This window comes from Pelophylax lessonae, assembly GCF_965119305.1.
Source record: "Pelophylax lessonae genome assembly, chromosome: 3".
NCBI lineage: Eukaryota > Metazoa > Chordata > Amphibia > Anura > Ranidae > Pelophylax > Pelophylax lessonae.
Genome location: NC_138770.1, coordinates 536717117 through 536733710, shown reverse-complemented (window position 1 = coordinate 536733710; position 16594 = coordinate 536717117). Strand labels below are relative to the sequence as shown.

The 16594-nt window shown below is 40.4% G+C and overlaps 1 protein-coding gene across 5 annotated transcripts in view; it reads left to right on the top strand.

Annotated features, from left to right (window-relative positions):
* The window catches only part of TIAM2 (TIAM Rac1 associated GEF 2), a 457180-nt gene that overhangs the window by 271365 nt on the left and 169221 nt on the right, over positions 1-16594 (top strand). For all 5 annotated transcript variants that reach the window (XM_082250259.1, XM_082250257.1, XM_082250260.1 and 2 more), the window contains 2 exons: positions 9643-9828; positions 15862-16008. In XM_082250259.1, coding sequence (XP_082106385.1) covers positions 9643-9828; positions 15862-16008 — 333 coding nt within the window. The remainder of the gene's footprint in view (positions 1-9642; positions 9829-15861; positions 16009-16594) is intronic.

Below are 16594 nucleotides of genomic sequence, written 5' to 3'. Positions count from 1 at the left end.
TGAGTGTAATTTCTGTCTGCTGCTTCGTTCCTCTGCTTTTAGCATGAATTACTTCTGACAAGTTTTCCTGACACCAAGAGAACAATGGTGATGGGGAGGGATCCTCAGCTGATTGATAGCCTCAGCTCTGTTCCTGTGTGCTGTGTGAAGGGGGGTTCTCCAATCAGCTCTTAGAGCTCTCCTCACTGAGCTCTGCAGAGTGAAACTTCAGCTCTCCACCCCTTTTTCTGATAGCTCAGACTAGCTGTAAAAATTACTCCGTCTCCACTCTGTGTGCAGAGATAAGACTGTCAGATACCCGCTCTTCTCTATGGGAGATGGGATGAGAACGGACCGCCTGTCCGTTGTCATCTGATCCTATCCGATCCGATCCAATACTCCAGACGGATGGAAAATAGGGTTTTCATCCATCCGGATTTCATGGACAGGATTGGATCGGATAGCAGCGGATGTCAGTGGAGACGTCTCCCTGCATGGAGCATACGGTCCACCTGAAAAACTGACAGGCAGATCGGATCGGAAAGCCCGTGTGAAAGGGGCCTAAGGGTTTACAGCCACTTTAAGTGAAAAAAAGAGTATAGCTAGCTGTAGATGGTTGGAATATTCGGGCAAATCGGCTGAAATTCAAGCCATGGGTGGTCTCGCAGGTATCACCGAACTCCACAAAAGTTGATCTAAAAATTGACTGAGCCGCATGGGAAATTATCGACCAAGCAGGGACTCCATCCTAATAAATACAGTCACGATTTGGATATCACTTCCGCCTTTGCATTGCATCCTGGGAGCTGTTTGTCATCACTCCCAGGAGGCTGGAATCAGGAAGAACTCCCAGAACACTTCCTGGAATCAGGAAGAAGGACAGCAGATTACACTGCGGCTTCAGATGCCCACGTCTAAGATGGCCGCGCCCAGACAGCATTTTTAAAAGTAAGATTTTGACTAAAATCCAATACGGTACACCTTGTAAGTATGGGAATAGCGGTTCTGTAAAGGGCGATGGATTAGTATTATAGGGGTATTTTTAGTTAAAAAAGGTATTTGAGGCTGGAACTCCGCTTTAATGCGGTAACAACTTGCAATCAAATTTCCTGTTTATTACTCCCCCTCTACATCATAGTAGTCACCCCCCCTCCTTAACCTAAAACCTTAATTTCTTTTTGTTCAGTTACCTACTTTTTTTGTTGTATTGTCCTCCCTGTTACTCCCCTAGATGAAAATGATGTGATCGTACTCCTACAGCCTCTTGGGACATCCACATCAGATATCTTGTGAGGTAAAGGTTGGGTCATGCATTGCACTGGAGGAAGGATCAGGCACTGGACACACAGTGCTGAAGGTGTAAGGCTTTTCTATTTCGTCATCGGGGGCTGGCTGAGAGAGCCAGAAAGAGACAGCCAACTCCTGGTTGGTAGATGGTGGCGCAGAACCGGGGGTGCAGCAGCAAAACAACAGATCACAACAGATCAACATTTGATTTGCTGGGTGTGTGTAAATATTGATTGAGCAGAAGCCGGCATAAAAGATGGAGGAGGGAAGTGTGGGGTGGAGTGGAAAAAAAAACTTAAGTAAGAGGTTGAAGTTCCTTTTTAATAAAATCAGATTGTTGATGCTAAAATTCCAAGAGCCCTGTGTCTTCAAGTATAATACTTATGAATTTCTACTTTTCATTTAACTGAGCACTAAAAAATGTACTGACATATGGACCTGAAATGTGAAGTCGGTCTCATAAGATATTGAGATACTTATCCTGCTGTCTGTCTGCTGGTATTAACCAGCATTATATCAATAACTGACCAGTTTGTGTCTACAAGCACAGTGCTTAGCAAAGGTTATTCAGGGCTCTTTGTGTTTCTCGATCGGTATTTTCTTCCTTGGTTGGCTTGCACATGTAATAATTACCACCCTTGAATCATTATCAGTTATTTAGCAGTGATTAGACACAAATGCTGGAATCATCGGGATAACTTCATTAGTTTTAAAAGTTAAAACAAGGTAAAAGACGTGCTATTTACTATAGATTAAAGGATTGCAGGGACTGATCAGGAAACACTTCAAAGGAACATCTGGCATTGATTGAGTGGCATCGATTGTTTCCAGACTACTAAAAGTAGGACACTCTGATCGTTTGTGTTGATGGCTCAGGATAATTATTGTCAGGCTTGGAAATTATTTGTTAATAACTTAAGTCTTTTAGACCTGATTTTCGGGATTAAAGCGTTAATATTCAATAAGGCAAGTCTTGATTTCAGAGACTCCTTGTTCTTATTACCTATATAATACTGCGTGCATGCTGTCACAATATTTTGTGATTACGTTGCGCAGTGCAGATATCCACCTTTAGTACACGCTTGACAGGACTAAAATCAAACTGTGTTATAAATAGAGCTTTAAGATCTGAGATGCAGGTTTTCTGGAGAACTTTTTGACATGTTGTTTCTCATGAAAAAGGCATCTTGGTTTTCCTCAAGATTATTTACTTTTTTGACATTTGTTCCTTGAGCAGTAAAATCACTAATGGGCATGCTTAAAAAACAGTAAATACATCATTCACCAAGTATTCTGTGGCGGTGAATCAATAACTGTCATTACAAAACGCATCACCAGTAAAATTCACCTGCAATGAATGTTTGGTGAGTGTCATATCCACTGCTTAAAGTGATTGTAAACAATCACTTTGTAAGACCGTATTCACACTGAAGCGGCACAACTTCGGGGGCGACCTGTGAAGTCGCGTGCAGCGCGACTTCGGCACGACTTGCACGGACTTCATAAAATGAATGTCTATGCAAGTCGCTCCAGGTCGCCCCAAAGTAGTACTTGTGTCGCTCCTATTAGAACCGTTCCTGTACTATACAATGGATCGCGACGGTGCACGACTTGTCAGGCTGACCAAGTCGCCTGACAAGTCGTATTAGTGTGAATGGACTCTTAAATAGCTCATTCAGTTTAAAATGGAAATGAAATGCAAAAAATTTTTGTATAGATATAAAAAACAATATAAATACCTTTTTTTTTTCCTTTTTTAATAAGTGATCACATTCCCTCTGTTCTCAGCTGCATAAGAGATGGAGGAGGAGAAGCAGCAGCTTATTGATCAGTAAATGGCTGTGCAGCGGAGTCATGTCAGGACAAGTCTGGCCATTGGAGGAGAGCATAATGAATTCCCAGCATATCTAGAGAACTGATCACAATGTGCTCTCCTACTTGTGACTGTGTAGTCAGTTTTTAACCTCCCTGGCGGTATCCCCGAGCGTGACTCGGGGTGGATTTTTTAGGTTAGGATTGGTATCCCCGAGTCACGCTCGGGGTGGATGTGCAGAGCGCGCAGCGGTGTCTCTTACCTTCTCCTGGCAATCCAGCGATGATCTCTCATTGCTGTGACCGCCAGCCAAGAGTCCCGCCGCTCGTCCGTCGGTGTGATGACTTCCTAGTTCCGTTCCCTGCAGCAGCAATGCTGCATGGGAGCGGAACTGGGAGGGAAATTCAAACTTTGCACAAAACACAAACACATAACACATTTATATTATATATATATATCTATATTATATGTATATGTATATATATATATATATATATATATATATATATATATATATATGTATATATGTATGTATATATATATATGTGTATATATGTATATATATATATATATGCACCACACACACACACACACATATATATATATATATATATATATATATACACACACACACATATATATATAATATATAACGCATGAATTATAATCTAATCAATAATTTAATTTTATTATATATATTATATATTATATAATAAAATTATATTATTGATTAGATTATAATTCATGCGTTTGTGTTTCAAATTGATCACATCTGGGATGTCTACTAGACTCTTGTTTTGGTCAGTTTTAAGTCAGTAATTACTAAGAATTGTAGGCCTATAATACATAACGCCAAATTTCCATGAAAAAAATTGTACCGCTTTTGGTACATAATTCCTGACATAATCATACCGCCAGGGAGGTTAATAGGAAAGCAAAGTGACTGTCAGGAACACCAGGGATTTCACACAAAGGAAGCAATACAAATAGGATACTTTCTTATACAAATACATGGTACAGCAGGCACTTATCAGGGATATGAAGTGTTGGGGTAACAAACGGTTTAAGAAATATACCTCTAAGGCAGCCCATATATTATGCATTTTTTTTGTTCAACCAGTGGGTTAAAAGAAAATGCCTCAATTCCCCCATCTACAAATTTGGATGAGGGAATTCCTGCCACTGAGACTTCTCCACCATCAGAATACACTGATGAGTGCTGGTGGCACTGACCGTTTGGGAAAAACCCAGCAAGCTTGTTGTACACAAGTTGATCGATAGATCAGTTTTAGTAAAATCAGCCTGTTCATACATGGATTTAAATTTGTCCGGTTCGATCCATGTATGGCTGGCTTAGGCCTTTCTCTGTATGCCATCTCTCTTTGTATGTTGTGTATTTTATTCAGCATTTCTACAGCGTGCACACAAACACATATTATATATATATATATATATATATATATATATATATATTGCTCAAAACTAAACTCCTGAGATATGGATCTGGTCAGTTAAGTAGTAGAGGGGGTTGTTAATCAGTTTCAGCTGCTTTGGTAATAATGAAATTAACAACAGGTGCACTAGATGGGCAAAAATGAGACAACCTCCAAAACAGGAATTGTTTTACAGGTGGGGGCCACTGGCATTTTTTTCCCCTACTCATTTCTGACTGTTTTTCACTAGTTTTGCATTTGGCTAGGGTCAGTGTCACAACTGGTAGCATGAGGGGATACCTGGACCCTATAGAAGTTGCACAGGCAGTCCAACTCCTCCAGAATGGCACATCAACATGTGCCATTGCCAGAGGTTGCTGTGTCTCAAGCACAGCCTCAAGCCACAGTCTCAAGAGCATGCAGGAGTTTCCAGGAGTCAGGCAGTTACTCTAGGAGCACTGGACAGGGCTGTAGAAGGCCCTTAACCTATCAGCAGGACCGGTGCAAGGAGGAACAGAATAAGCACTGCCAGAGCCCTACAAAATGACCTCCAGCAGGCCACTGGTGTGAACGTCTATGACCAAACAATCAGAAATCGATTTCATGAGGGTGGCCTGAGGGCCTGACGTCCTCTAGTGGGCCCTGTGCTCACTGTCCGGCACCGTGGAGCTCGATTGGCATTTGCCATTGAACACCAGAATTGGCAGGTCCACCACTGGTACCCTGTGCTTTTCACAGATGAGAGCAGGTTCACCCTGAGCACATGTGAGAGAAGTGAAAGGGTCTGGAGAAGTGGTAGAGAATGTTATGATGCCTGTAACAATGTTTAGCATGACCGGTTTAGTGGTGGGTCATTGATGGTCTGGGAAGGCATATCCATGGAAGGATGCTCAGACCTCTACAGGCTAGACAATGGCACCCTGACTACCATTAGGTATCGGGATGAAATCTTTGGACCCATTGTGGGTCCTGGGTCCTCCTGGTGCACGACAATGCCCGGTCTCATGTGGCGAGAGTATTCAGCCAATTCCTGGAGGATGAAGGAATTGATACTATTGAATGGCCCCCACGCTCACTTGGTCTAAATCCAATAAAAAAAACCTCTGGGACATTATGTTTTGGTCCATCTGACGCAGCCAGGTTGCACCTCAGTCTATTCAGGAGCTCAGTGATGCCCTGGTCCAGATCTGGGAGGAAATACCCCAGGACACCATCCGTCATCTCATTAGGAGCATGTCCCGACGTTGTCAGGCATGCATACTACTTTGAGTTGCTGCAATGAAATTTCAGCAAAATGGACTAGCCTGCTGCATCACTTTTTCACTTTGATTTTCGGGTTGTCTTTGAATTTAGCCCTCTGCAGGTTGATAAGTTTCATTTCCATCAAACGACATGGCAAATTTTCATTCCTAATACATTACCCAAAGCTGTGGGGGGACCTGTCAGTGTTACCTAGCTCTACAAAATTCAACTTAAAAATATTTAGGATATATATATTTTAAAATGTTTTTCCAGCCTCTTCCTGCACCACTGCAGCACATTAGATCACTTATAATGATGGCAGTAGGGGCTTTAAAGAAACCCTGATGATGTAAAAAATGACAATGAGATTTTACTTTAACCCAAATGTTATTTTTGATTGATTTGGCTCCTGGGATTAGCATCTGACGCCAACTTTACTGACAGACAAGGTTTCTACAGAATCCCTCTGGAACCTGCCACTGCTGCTGAAACCAGTTGCATTTTTATAGGAGCATTGGGGAAGAGAGCAGATATATAGAGCCAATTTCAAAATGGCCTTACCAGATTAAAGAAGAACTGAAAGCGATATTAATGTAGGGCTGCACGATATTGGGGAAAAAAGAACATTGCGATATTTCGTTTTCAACGATAAATATCGCGATATTTCTCTTTGTTTAATGCATAAAAACAAAAGCTGAACACTTGGTGGAAACATTCAATCAAGAGAGCAACCAGACCCATCTTTTCAAACTGGATGAAATAGAAAGAGTGAGGACTTACAGTTGTGGTAGGAGGTAGAAAAATACAGCCCGACGTGACATCTGTCCCACACGTTCCCTCTGCCGCCCTGGAGCTAGTTCTCTTGAAGGAGCGGTGAGCGCGGCACAGCGAACCAATCACGTGGTAGCAGCACAGGGAACCAATCAGATGTGCAGGCACGCGTGATTGCTTAGCTGTGCAGCTGCTTACGGCGCGCTGCTCACCGCTGAACGTGTGGGACGGCTGCCAGCACTGCTCCTCCCCCCGACTTCTCCCTGCCTAATGGTAAATATCGCGTCTTCGGCGATATGAATATTGCCCACGCCCGCAGAACGATAGTCGATATCACATCGACTATCGTTCAGCCCTATATTAATGCCTTTTTTTTTTCTAAAACAAACAATTTATACTTACCTGCTCTGTGCAGGTGTTTTGCACAGAGCTGCCCAGATCCTCCTTTTCTTGGGTCCCCTGCCGGTGCTCCTTTCTCCTCCCTCCTGCCAGGTGCCCCCACAGCAAGCAGCTTGTGCATCTTGGAGGCGATCACCTTGGTAAGGGCTGGGTTTTGCTTCCTTTATATCAGAGCCTCCAGCAAGGAGAAGAGTAAGCTGCACAGTAGTGACATCACTAAATGTTTGCTCTAAATCTCGGAAGAATAACAGTCAGAGACAGAATTGGCTAATGGTGGCCACAAATGTATTGATATGATTGTTCAATTGATCATTCAATGCAACTAAAATGGTTGAATTAAAAGATAATTGTAAACCACAGGATCTCCATTTGATCCATTTGGTGAACTTTTGAATAGATTCAATGCTAGCAAGATTGTCTGTTTATGAACGGATTAATATCTGTATGTGTTGCAGACAACCTGTAGTAATACAGATTGATTAAATTATCATTTTATTACGTCTTTTCTAATAGATTGTATACCATACTTTGTGTTGCATTGTCTATATTTTATAATTGATGATATATATCACTTGTTTACGACTAATTGTGTTACGTGTAGATCTCACACTTTAGATATACAGCTATAAAGCTATAGGCACAGGAGTGCCTAGGCACCTACATACCAGGAAGCTCACTGTTATTTTTTAAGAAGGAATTCACGATAAAGGTTCAAAGTTAGATTAGGGGTAACTAGCATGTCCCCATAACATAGCAAATCCTCATTGTTTCAGTTCAGGTCCACGTTAAACAGAATATTTCACCAATATGTTGGAGAAAATAATGACAATGACAAGACCTGTCTTCCCTCCTTCACTTGCTTTATGTTGGTGTGTTAGATAGGATATGCTAAAACATAAAAGTACAGTTATTGAAAAATGTGCAAGCAACAATATTCCTTTGGGATAGTCATCTTTTCAATAAATCTGAGTTGATGTTGAATGTTGTGGCTGTAAATCTTGTCTATACAGCAATTATATGCAAATGAGTGCATTATCAGACAAAATTCTCATTAGTGCCAATGTATTTTATTTATTTATTTCTGCACATCGTCCACCAGTATTAATGTGCAGTGTGCTTTAAAGCTTTTCCTAGGTAGGAATATGATTTCATTTATAGCAGCCTTTGCATGGCTCATGACCATTTTCTTGAATAATTAATATAGGTCATTTTGCACAGCGAGCGCGTTTTTAAGTCATGGCTGTAGGAAAATAAACAGATAAATGTTCCCTTGCGGGTCCTGTCCTCTGATGACTGCAGTTCACCTGACTATAGAATATGTTTTAAGACAAATGTATGTTTTCATGGTCACATTTTGTCAAATATTATTTTTAATCATTTGCATGAATTCAGTGGTGTTGCAAATGCGAACTAGACAGCATTGTGATGGCAATTGCTATGCCTTGCATTTGGTATTTATGGATACAGCTCATAAAAACAATAGTAAAAAAGTACCTTGTTGGAGATGATCCAAGGATCGGGCATATATACAATGTACATATTTGGTAGGGATGTCATCAGCTTCCCTGTTTATTGGGGAAACATTTTCTTTGCCTACAAAAAAATGTGCATTTCCAATGTTATGGCATCCCCTAAGGTAGCTCTTCTGTCACTGATACCTTGGTCCCTATCCAAGATTAAAATGATTGTAAAGTCTCTTTTTTTTTTTTTTTTTTTTTTTAACAACAAACATGCCATACTTACCTGCTCTGTGCCATTGGTTTTGCACAAGGCAGCCTGGATCCTCCTCTTCTCGGGTCCCTCTTCAGCTCTCCTAGCCCCTCCCTCCACAGCAAGTAGCTTTTAAGGGTAACTCCACTTTTGTGGGGAAAAAAAATCAGCAAATAAAGAAAAAACAATAAAGCGTATACAATTGCGACACAAATCATATTGTACACAAATCATATTGTAATTGAATGCTATTAAAAATTTCCTTTCCTTTTCAAGCTGTTGTAATGTTCTGAAAATGCAATGCAATATGGCTACCTGGACCTGTTCTGTACACAGATATTCTGTACTGACCACACCCCAGAAACATAATTTCCTGCTTGTGTTATGGCTCACCAATTTTCCCAGAAGTCTGCCTAAGATACAAGTCAGATTTCTGGCATGCCCTGCAACAAAAATGTCATTTTTGATACTCCCAATAGGAACACGTCTAAAGGGATGCAGGTCCAGCAGCTTCCCTCATTAGAGCCCCGCAGCTGCCACAGCTGATTGATCATTATAAAACCACTCCCATTTGACCCACTCAGCACAGAGGAACAAACAATGATTTCTTCAGAATTACGAAAGGTAGGAATCTGCAACAAAGTTTGTTAAAATCCCTGCAATTTATAGAGATCACCCAGAGCAGAGTGTTTTTTCTCAACAAAAGTGGAGTTACGCTTTAAATTCCCTTTCTTCCCCATTTTGATGCTCGTTTTAAATTTCAGCAAGTCGTTGCTTCCATGTGATTGGCTGAATAGCAATTTGTGTTCCCAAGCAATTGAACATGTTTACCTAATAAAATGGCCGGTGAGTGTTTACTACAAGGGACTACACTGGGCTCAGATTACGGTAGACTGAGTACATTTTCTGATCTTATCACAATTGAAGTATTTACTGGAAAGCAAGATTTTTCACTTGTTGTCTGGCATTTCACTTTTGAAATTTAGTATTTGCCATTTGTTTTTGCAGATTCAGCAGTGGGAACAGAACCTGGAAAAGTTTAACATGGATCTCTTTCGTATGCGCTGCTATTTAGCAAGCCTGCAAGGAGGGGAACTGCCAAACCCAAAAAGCCTATTAGCAGCCGCAGGGCGGCCATCCAAGCTGGCACTGGGGAGGCTTGGTATCTTCTCTGTCTCTTCTTTCCATGCATTGGTAAGTTGTGTTTACAAAAAAAGTTATACCTAATATATGTAAAACTATTACAACCGGGTACTATGATATTACATAAAACAGTTGGAAATCTGTCCAGTATTGCAAAATAATTTTTAGACAGAATAATGATCCTTTTTAAAAAATAGAGTATGTTATGGTGAACAGCAGATATATGCATACTTTTTAGATATATATCCTGACATATTAGAGCCAGCAGGCTGTGAGGCGAATGATGCAATTACAAAGCTCAGCATGGTACCATCATCCCATTGCATCCCACAGTGCTCTCATATCACTTTTAAAATGGTAGCCTTTACATACATTACTTGCCAAGAATACTAATAGGTTTGCAGCCCAAGTCCAGGAGCAGGTGCAGCCACCATAGTTGTTTCTGCAGTGTAAAGCTTAAGATACCCAGATACATTTGGTGTCAGGTGTCCGATGCTAGTAATTTCAGCACAGCTAGAAAGAAATATCTATATATCAAACAAAAAACATAAAATCTGGTAAAAATAAGATTGATTAACCACTTGCCGACCGCCTACCGCAGATATACTGCGGCAGGCTGGTTCGGCTACGCAAACCGACGTATGGGTACGTCTGAGCTGGACTCATATATTTATGTGGCTGCCTGAATCCCACACAGGAGTGTGTTTTTATTTTTCTCTCTTTCTTTTCTTCCCCTTTTCCCCTGCCACCCTCCAGATCTATGCCCTGGTTATGGGTTTATTAGGTCTATGTATGTGCATGCAAATGGGGTCTCAACCAGGCATAGAGACTTTCCAATCAAGAGATTGCAGGAAAATTGCTACCTACGCCTAAAGGCCCGTACACACGATAAGAAAATCAGAAATAAAATTTAGTCCGACAAACGATCTGTCGATTTTTGAATCGTTACTATGGTGCTTTCAAAAGCCCACTATGGATTTTCGTACGACAAAAACTGGATGTGCAGGCTATAAAATTTTTATTGTACTTGAACACAACATCCGATATTCGTTTAATTAGTACAATTTTCGTCCAAAAAAAATCATAAGAGCAAGACTAGGCATGCTCGGAAACGAAAGAACACATACAAAACAATTCAACACATGACATCACTTCTGAAGTTGAATTCTGTCGTACGGGAATTTTCGTATGAAAGTAACCTCTTCACTTTCGATTTGAGACTAGCATGCAACAAAAAATGTACGAAAATTAGTCAGATAATCTGATCATGCGTACGAGGCTTTATGCTCCGCACACCCTGTGGTTCTTGGTATTGGATGCATGTTACTATGTATTTATAACGGCTGTGGTGAAATTGCCTAGAATGATTTTTCTGTGCAGATTGGCTATTGGTTGTACCATTTGTGTGTACTTTTGAAAAGCATAAATAAAGAATTAAAAAAAGGTTAATATTGTATGGGAGAATTCAGTTCCTCTTTAAGGTTTTTACCAGCACTTTTCAGTGTTATATAATTTAACAATATTTTTTGTATTACTGTTGTTAACGGGTACTATGGCAGACTATGATCATCAACATTTTTAAGAAATAGTTGATTTTGGTAGATCTGTACAAGATAAAAAAAGAATATTGGTTGACTGGTATTTGGAGTGGAAGAAAGTTGGACAATAGGAGGAATAGCACTGATAGTGAGGTAATCAATAAATGAGCAAGATGTAAGGAATAATGTGACTTTCATCTGTTGTGGTTGAGAGTGACCATACACTAATGGTATATACAGTGCCTTGCGAAAGTATTCGGCCCCCTTGAATTTTGCGACCTTTTGCCACATTTCAGGCTTCAAACATAAAGATATAAAACTGTAATTTTTTTGTGAAGAATCAACAACAAGTGGCACACAATCATGAAGTGGAACAAAATTTATTGGATATTTCAAACTTTTTTAACAAATAAAAAACTGAAAAATTGGGCGTGCAAAATTATTCAGCCCCCTTAAGTTAATAATTTGTAGCGCCACCTTTTTGCTGCGATTACAGCTGTAAGTCGCTTGGGGTATGTCTCTATCAGTTTTGCACATCGAAAGACTGAAATTTTTGCCCATTCCTTCTTGCAAAACAGCTTGAGCTCAGTGAGGTTGGATGGAGAGCATTTGTGAACAGCAGTTTTCAGTTCTTTCCACAGATTCTCGATTGGATTCAGGTCTGGGACTTTGACTTGGCCATTCTAACACCTGGATATGTTTATTTGTGAACCATTCCATTGTAGATTTTGCTTTATGTTTTGGATCATTGTCTTGTTGGAAGACAAATCTCCGTCCCACTCTCAGGTCTTTTGCAGACTCCATCAGGTTTTCTTCCAGAATGTTCCTGTATTTGGCTCCATCCATCTTCCCATCAATTTTAACCATCTTCCATGTCCCTGCTGAAGAAAAGCAGGCCCCAACCATGATGCTGCCACCACCATGTTTGACAGTGGGGATGGTGTGTTCAGGGTGATGAACTGTGTTGCTTTTACGTCAAACATAACGTTTTGCATTGTTGCCAAAAAGTTTGATTTTGGTTTCATCTGACCAGAGCACCTTCTTCCACATGTTTGGTGTGTCTCCCAGGTGGCTTGTGGCAAACTTTAAACGACACTTTTTATGGATATCTTTAAGAAAAGTCTTTCTTCTTGCCGCTCTTCCATAAAGGCCAGATTTGTGCAGTATACGACTGATTGTTCTCCTATGGACAGAGTCTCCCACCTCAGCTGTAGATCTCTGCAGTTCATCCAGAGTGATCATGGGCCTCTTGGCTGCATCTCTGATCAGTCTTCTCCTTGTATGAGCTGAAAGTTTAGAGGGACGGCCAGGTCTTCATAGATTTGCAGTGGTCTGATACTCCTTCCATTTCAATATTATCGCTTGCACAGTGCTCCTTGGGATGTTTAAAGCTTGGGAAATCTTTTTGTATCCAAATCCAGCTTTAAACTGTAAAAACAGTATCTCGGACCTGCCTGGTGTGTTCCTTGTTCTTCATGATGCTCTCTGCGCTTTAAACGGACCTCTGAGACTATCACAGTGCAGGTGCATTTATACGGAGACTTGATTACACACAGGTGGATTCTATTTATCATCATTAGTCATTTAGGTCAACATTGGATCATTCAGAGATCCTCACTGAACTTCTGGAGAGAGTTTGCTGCACTGAAAGTAAAGGGGCTGAAAAATTTGGCACGCCCAATTTTTCAGTTTTTTATTTGTTAACAAAGTTTGAAATATCCAATAAATTTTGTTCCACTTCATGATTGTGTCCCACTTGTTGTTGATTCTTCACAAAAAAATTACAGTTTTATATCTTTATGTTTGAAGCCTGAAATGTGGCAAAAGGTCGCAAAGTTCAAGGGGGCTGAATACTTTCGCAAGGCACTGTACCACCTGTATGCACTTGTGCAGAATATGTCTGTTTTCACACAGAAATAAAGATGATTACAGTCAATTCTCGAGGGATTTCAATCCTGGGTCCACTTGAGGGACATTAGGATGGTGGGATAGATTAACCTTGATAACACCAATGATGTGTTTGTGACGTGTTGTCATGGAATACACAATTGGGGTTACCAAAGCTTTCTTTCTTATGACTGCATTTGTTGGGATATTCCTTTCTTTACGTTCCGCTTCACCTCAACACATTAATTTTCTGGGGTGTCCCTACAACACCATGTACTTTATGGCTTGTTTCACCTTCATCGAAGATAAAATAAAGAATATAAAAGACAATACATTGGGTTTGATTTAGTAAAGGAAAATAAATTGTGCACTTTTGAAAAGTGAAGTAGTGCGCTCAGAAAAAATCTAATACATAAACTTGTGTATATGTAAATTGACCAAACATAAAAACCTATGTAATACACCACACAAAAATGATTGGTATCAAACTAATGTCCAAACGAATAAGCAATCCCCCAAAGGAATGCATAAATGTGATTTAACACAAATAATGAAAAGTCTATGAATGAAATAAATAGAGGTGTCTTCAAGTCTTGCCAGTGTGAAAAAACAAAATAGTGACACACAAAAAGGTGAAATGACCCCTTACCAAATGGCAGTAGGAATCAAGTATAACGTGATAATAACCTCCGCTCATGAGAAAATAGAAGCATATCTGATGTCACCCAGGTGATATTCCTTACCAGAATTATGATGAGGGTAGACTTTATACCACTGTTGGTATATGGACTCTATATAGACAGTGCCCAGAATCAACTCCAGTATGTGAGAAATGAGATTTCCTTCCCTTCACTGGGGTGTATCAAAATCGCATATGAAGCTGAAGATGACTGTCTCTTGTATAGCCTCCCCCAAGTTAGAAAAAAAGTGCCAATAGTGCATTACCCTTTATAGACACTTTATTAAAACGAGATGAAACACTTGGCATCAGATGGTAAAGTACAAACAATGGTTCCTGTTTGGAAAACGTGGCAGCCTGCAGTGCAGTCCACGTGGCGTGGCAGCTCCCCCCGATGCATTTCTCCTTATTAGGCGTCAGCTGGGACCGGAACAGAATAAATTGTGCACTTTTGCAAGTGCAATTGGACTCCGCAAGTGCAGTTGCTGCAGAGCCTAGTAAATAAGTGGGAGCTCTGCTGACTTCCATCATCCAATCTTGTGCACGCAAAAATGCATTTTTTTTTATTTTCCTTGCATGTAATTGGGTATTCTTTGCAAAGTGAAGCCTTACCTCATTTACTAAGCCCTGGAGCAACTGCATTTGCAAAGTGCAATTGCACTTGTGAAAGTCCACAGTCCACAGTCTATTTGTCTTTACTAAGGCCCCATTCACACTAGTGCGACTTGTCCCGCGATTTTGGACTGCAAAATCGCATGACAAGTCGTTTTCCATTATTTTCAATGAGCCCCATTCATATCAGTGCGTTTTGAAGTCGCACCGACTTCAAAGTAGTTCCTGCACTACTTTGCCACGATTTTAATGTGTTTTGAGGCATACAGCCTTGCCATTGCTTTAAAAATCGCGGCAAAAATCGCGCCGCGAATTCGCGGTAAAATTGCGTCGCAATAGTGTGAAAGGGGCCTAAATCAACCCCATTGTTTGCTGGACATATATATTATTATTATATAGGATTTATATAGCGCAGTTTACGCAGCGCTTTACAACTTGAGGGTAGACAGTACAGCTACAATACACTTTAATACAGTAGGAATCAGGGGGGCCTGCTCGTTAGAGCTTACAATCTAAGAATATGATTTGATTCAAAGCTAATCTCTAGGCAGATATAAAAGACACAAAATTAATGCAGCTCTCTATTCATTATTAAATACATCAGGGGTCTTTAAACTCTGGCCCTCCAGTTGTTCAGAAACTACAATTCCCATCATGCCTAGTCATGCCTGTGAATGCCAGAGTTTTACAATGCCTCATTGGATGTGTATTTCAGCAATAGCTGGAGGTCCGTAGTTTGAGGATCCCTAAAATACATCTTTTATTTTTTTTTTTTTAATGCAAAAAGTTTAGGTACATTCACTTGACATGGTATCATCCTTAACCACTTGCCGACCGCCGCAATTACATATACTGCGGCGGTCAGCCCCTCACAGGCAAAGTGACGTACCGGTACGTCACTAGCCCGTGAGGCTCTGGGGAGCGCGCGCGCGCCGCCGGAGGCACGCTCCCGCGCGGTCACTAACCCCCCCCGCGCGTGTGAGCGGCGGACCCGATGTCCGCCACTCACTCACGATCGTCCGTGACAGCGGGAGAAAGGCAGGTTTCTAGTCCTTCCAGAGTTGTGCTGTGTGACAGAGCTGTGTAAATTTAAAGACTGGATGAATAGAAACACAAAACCTGTAGCAGGTAAAACAGCTCCCATATATATGCAATTATGTATTTAGCAGCTTGACTGCAGTTCAGCTTTAATTAAATTCAAGTGACCACTCTAGCACAAGTAAACGATAAATGCAATTATGTGCCAATGTGTTGCTTTAATTATCTAAATGAATTGTGTACAAAAACAAATATGTGGTTTTGCAGTAAGCTTTTGACAGTGTTAAATATGAGTTTGAATAAAATTAAATATTCTGCTTTACTATTTAGATCTGCTCTCGGGATGAGTCTGCCCTGAGGAAACGGACATTTTCTCTTTCACAAAAAGTGCAGATTAAGAAGAGTTTATTTTCATCTCTGAAAGGGATTGATACCCTGGCGAGGAAGGGGAAGGAAAAGAGACCTTCGGTAACTCAGGTAAGGTACACCAAAGGCAAAATATGCCCGTTTTTATTCTATCTACAAAAAATGTCATGCCATTAGCTTTAAATTGAATATGAGCGGAAATATTTAGATGTCCCTTTCTTATTATAGTTTTTGAGTTAACCACTTTACCACCGGAGGATTTTGCTGTCTTACGTCCAGGCCACTTTTTGCGATTCGGCACTATGCAACTTTAACTGACAATTGCGCGGTCATGCAACGATGTACCCAAACGAAATTTACGTCTTTTTTTCCCCCACAAACAGAGCTTTCTTTTGGTGGTATTTGATCACCTATGCGATTTTTACTTTTTGCGCTATAAACAAAAAAAGAGCGTAAATTTTGAAAAAATAACAATATTTTTCACATTTTTTTATATGAAATTCCCCCCCAAAAAATGTAAAAATCTAAATTTTTTTTATATTTTTGGCCAATTTGTTTTCTGCTACCTATGTTTGGTAAAAATTCGCAATAAGCGTATTTTAATTGGTTTGCGCAAAAGTTATTGCGTTTACTAACTAAGGGAAAGATTTCTGTCATTTTTGGTGGGTTTTTTTTTAACGAGTAATGGCGGCGATCT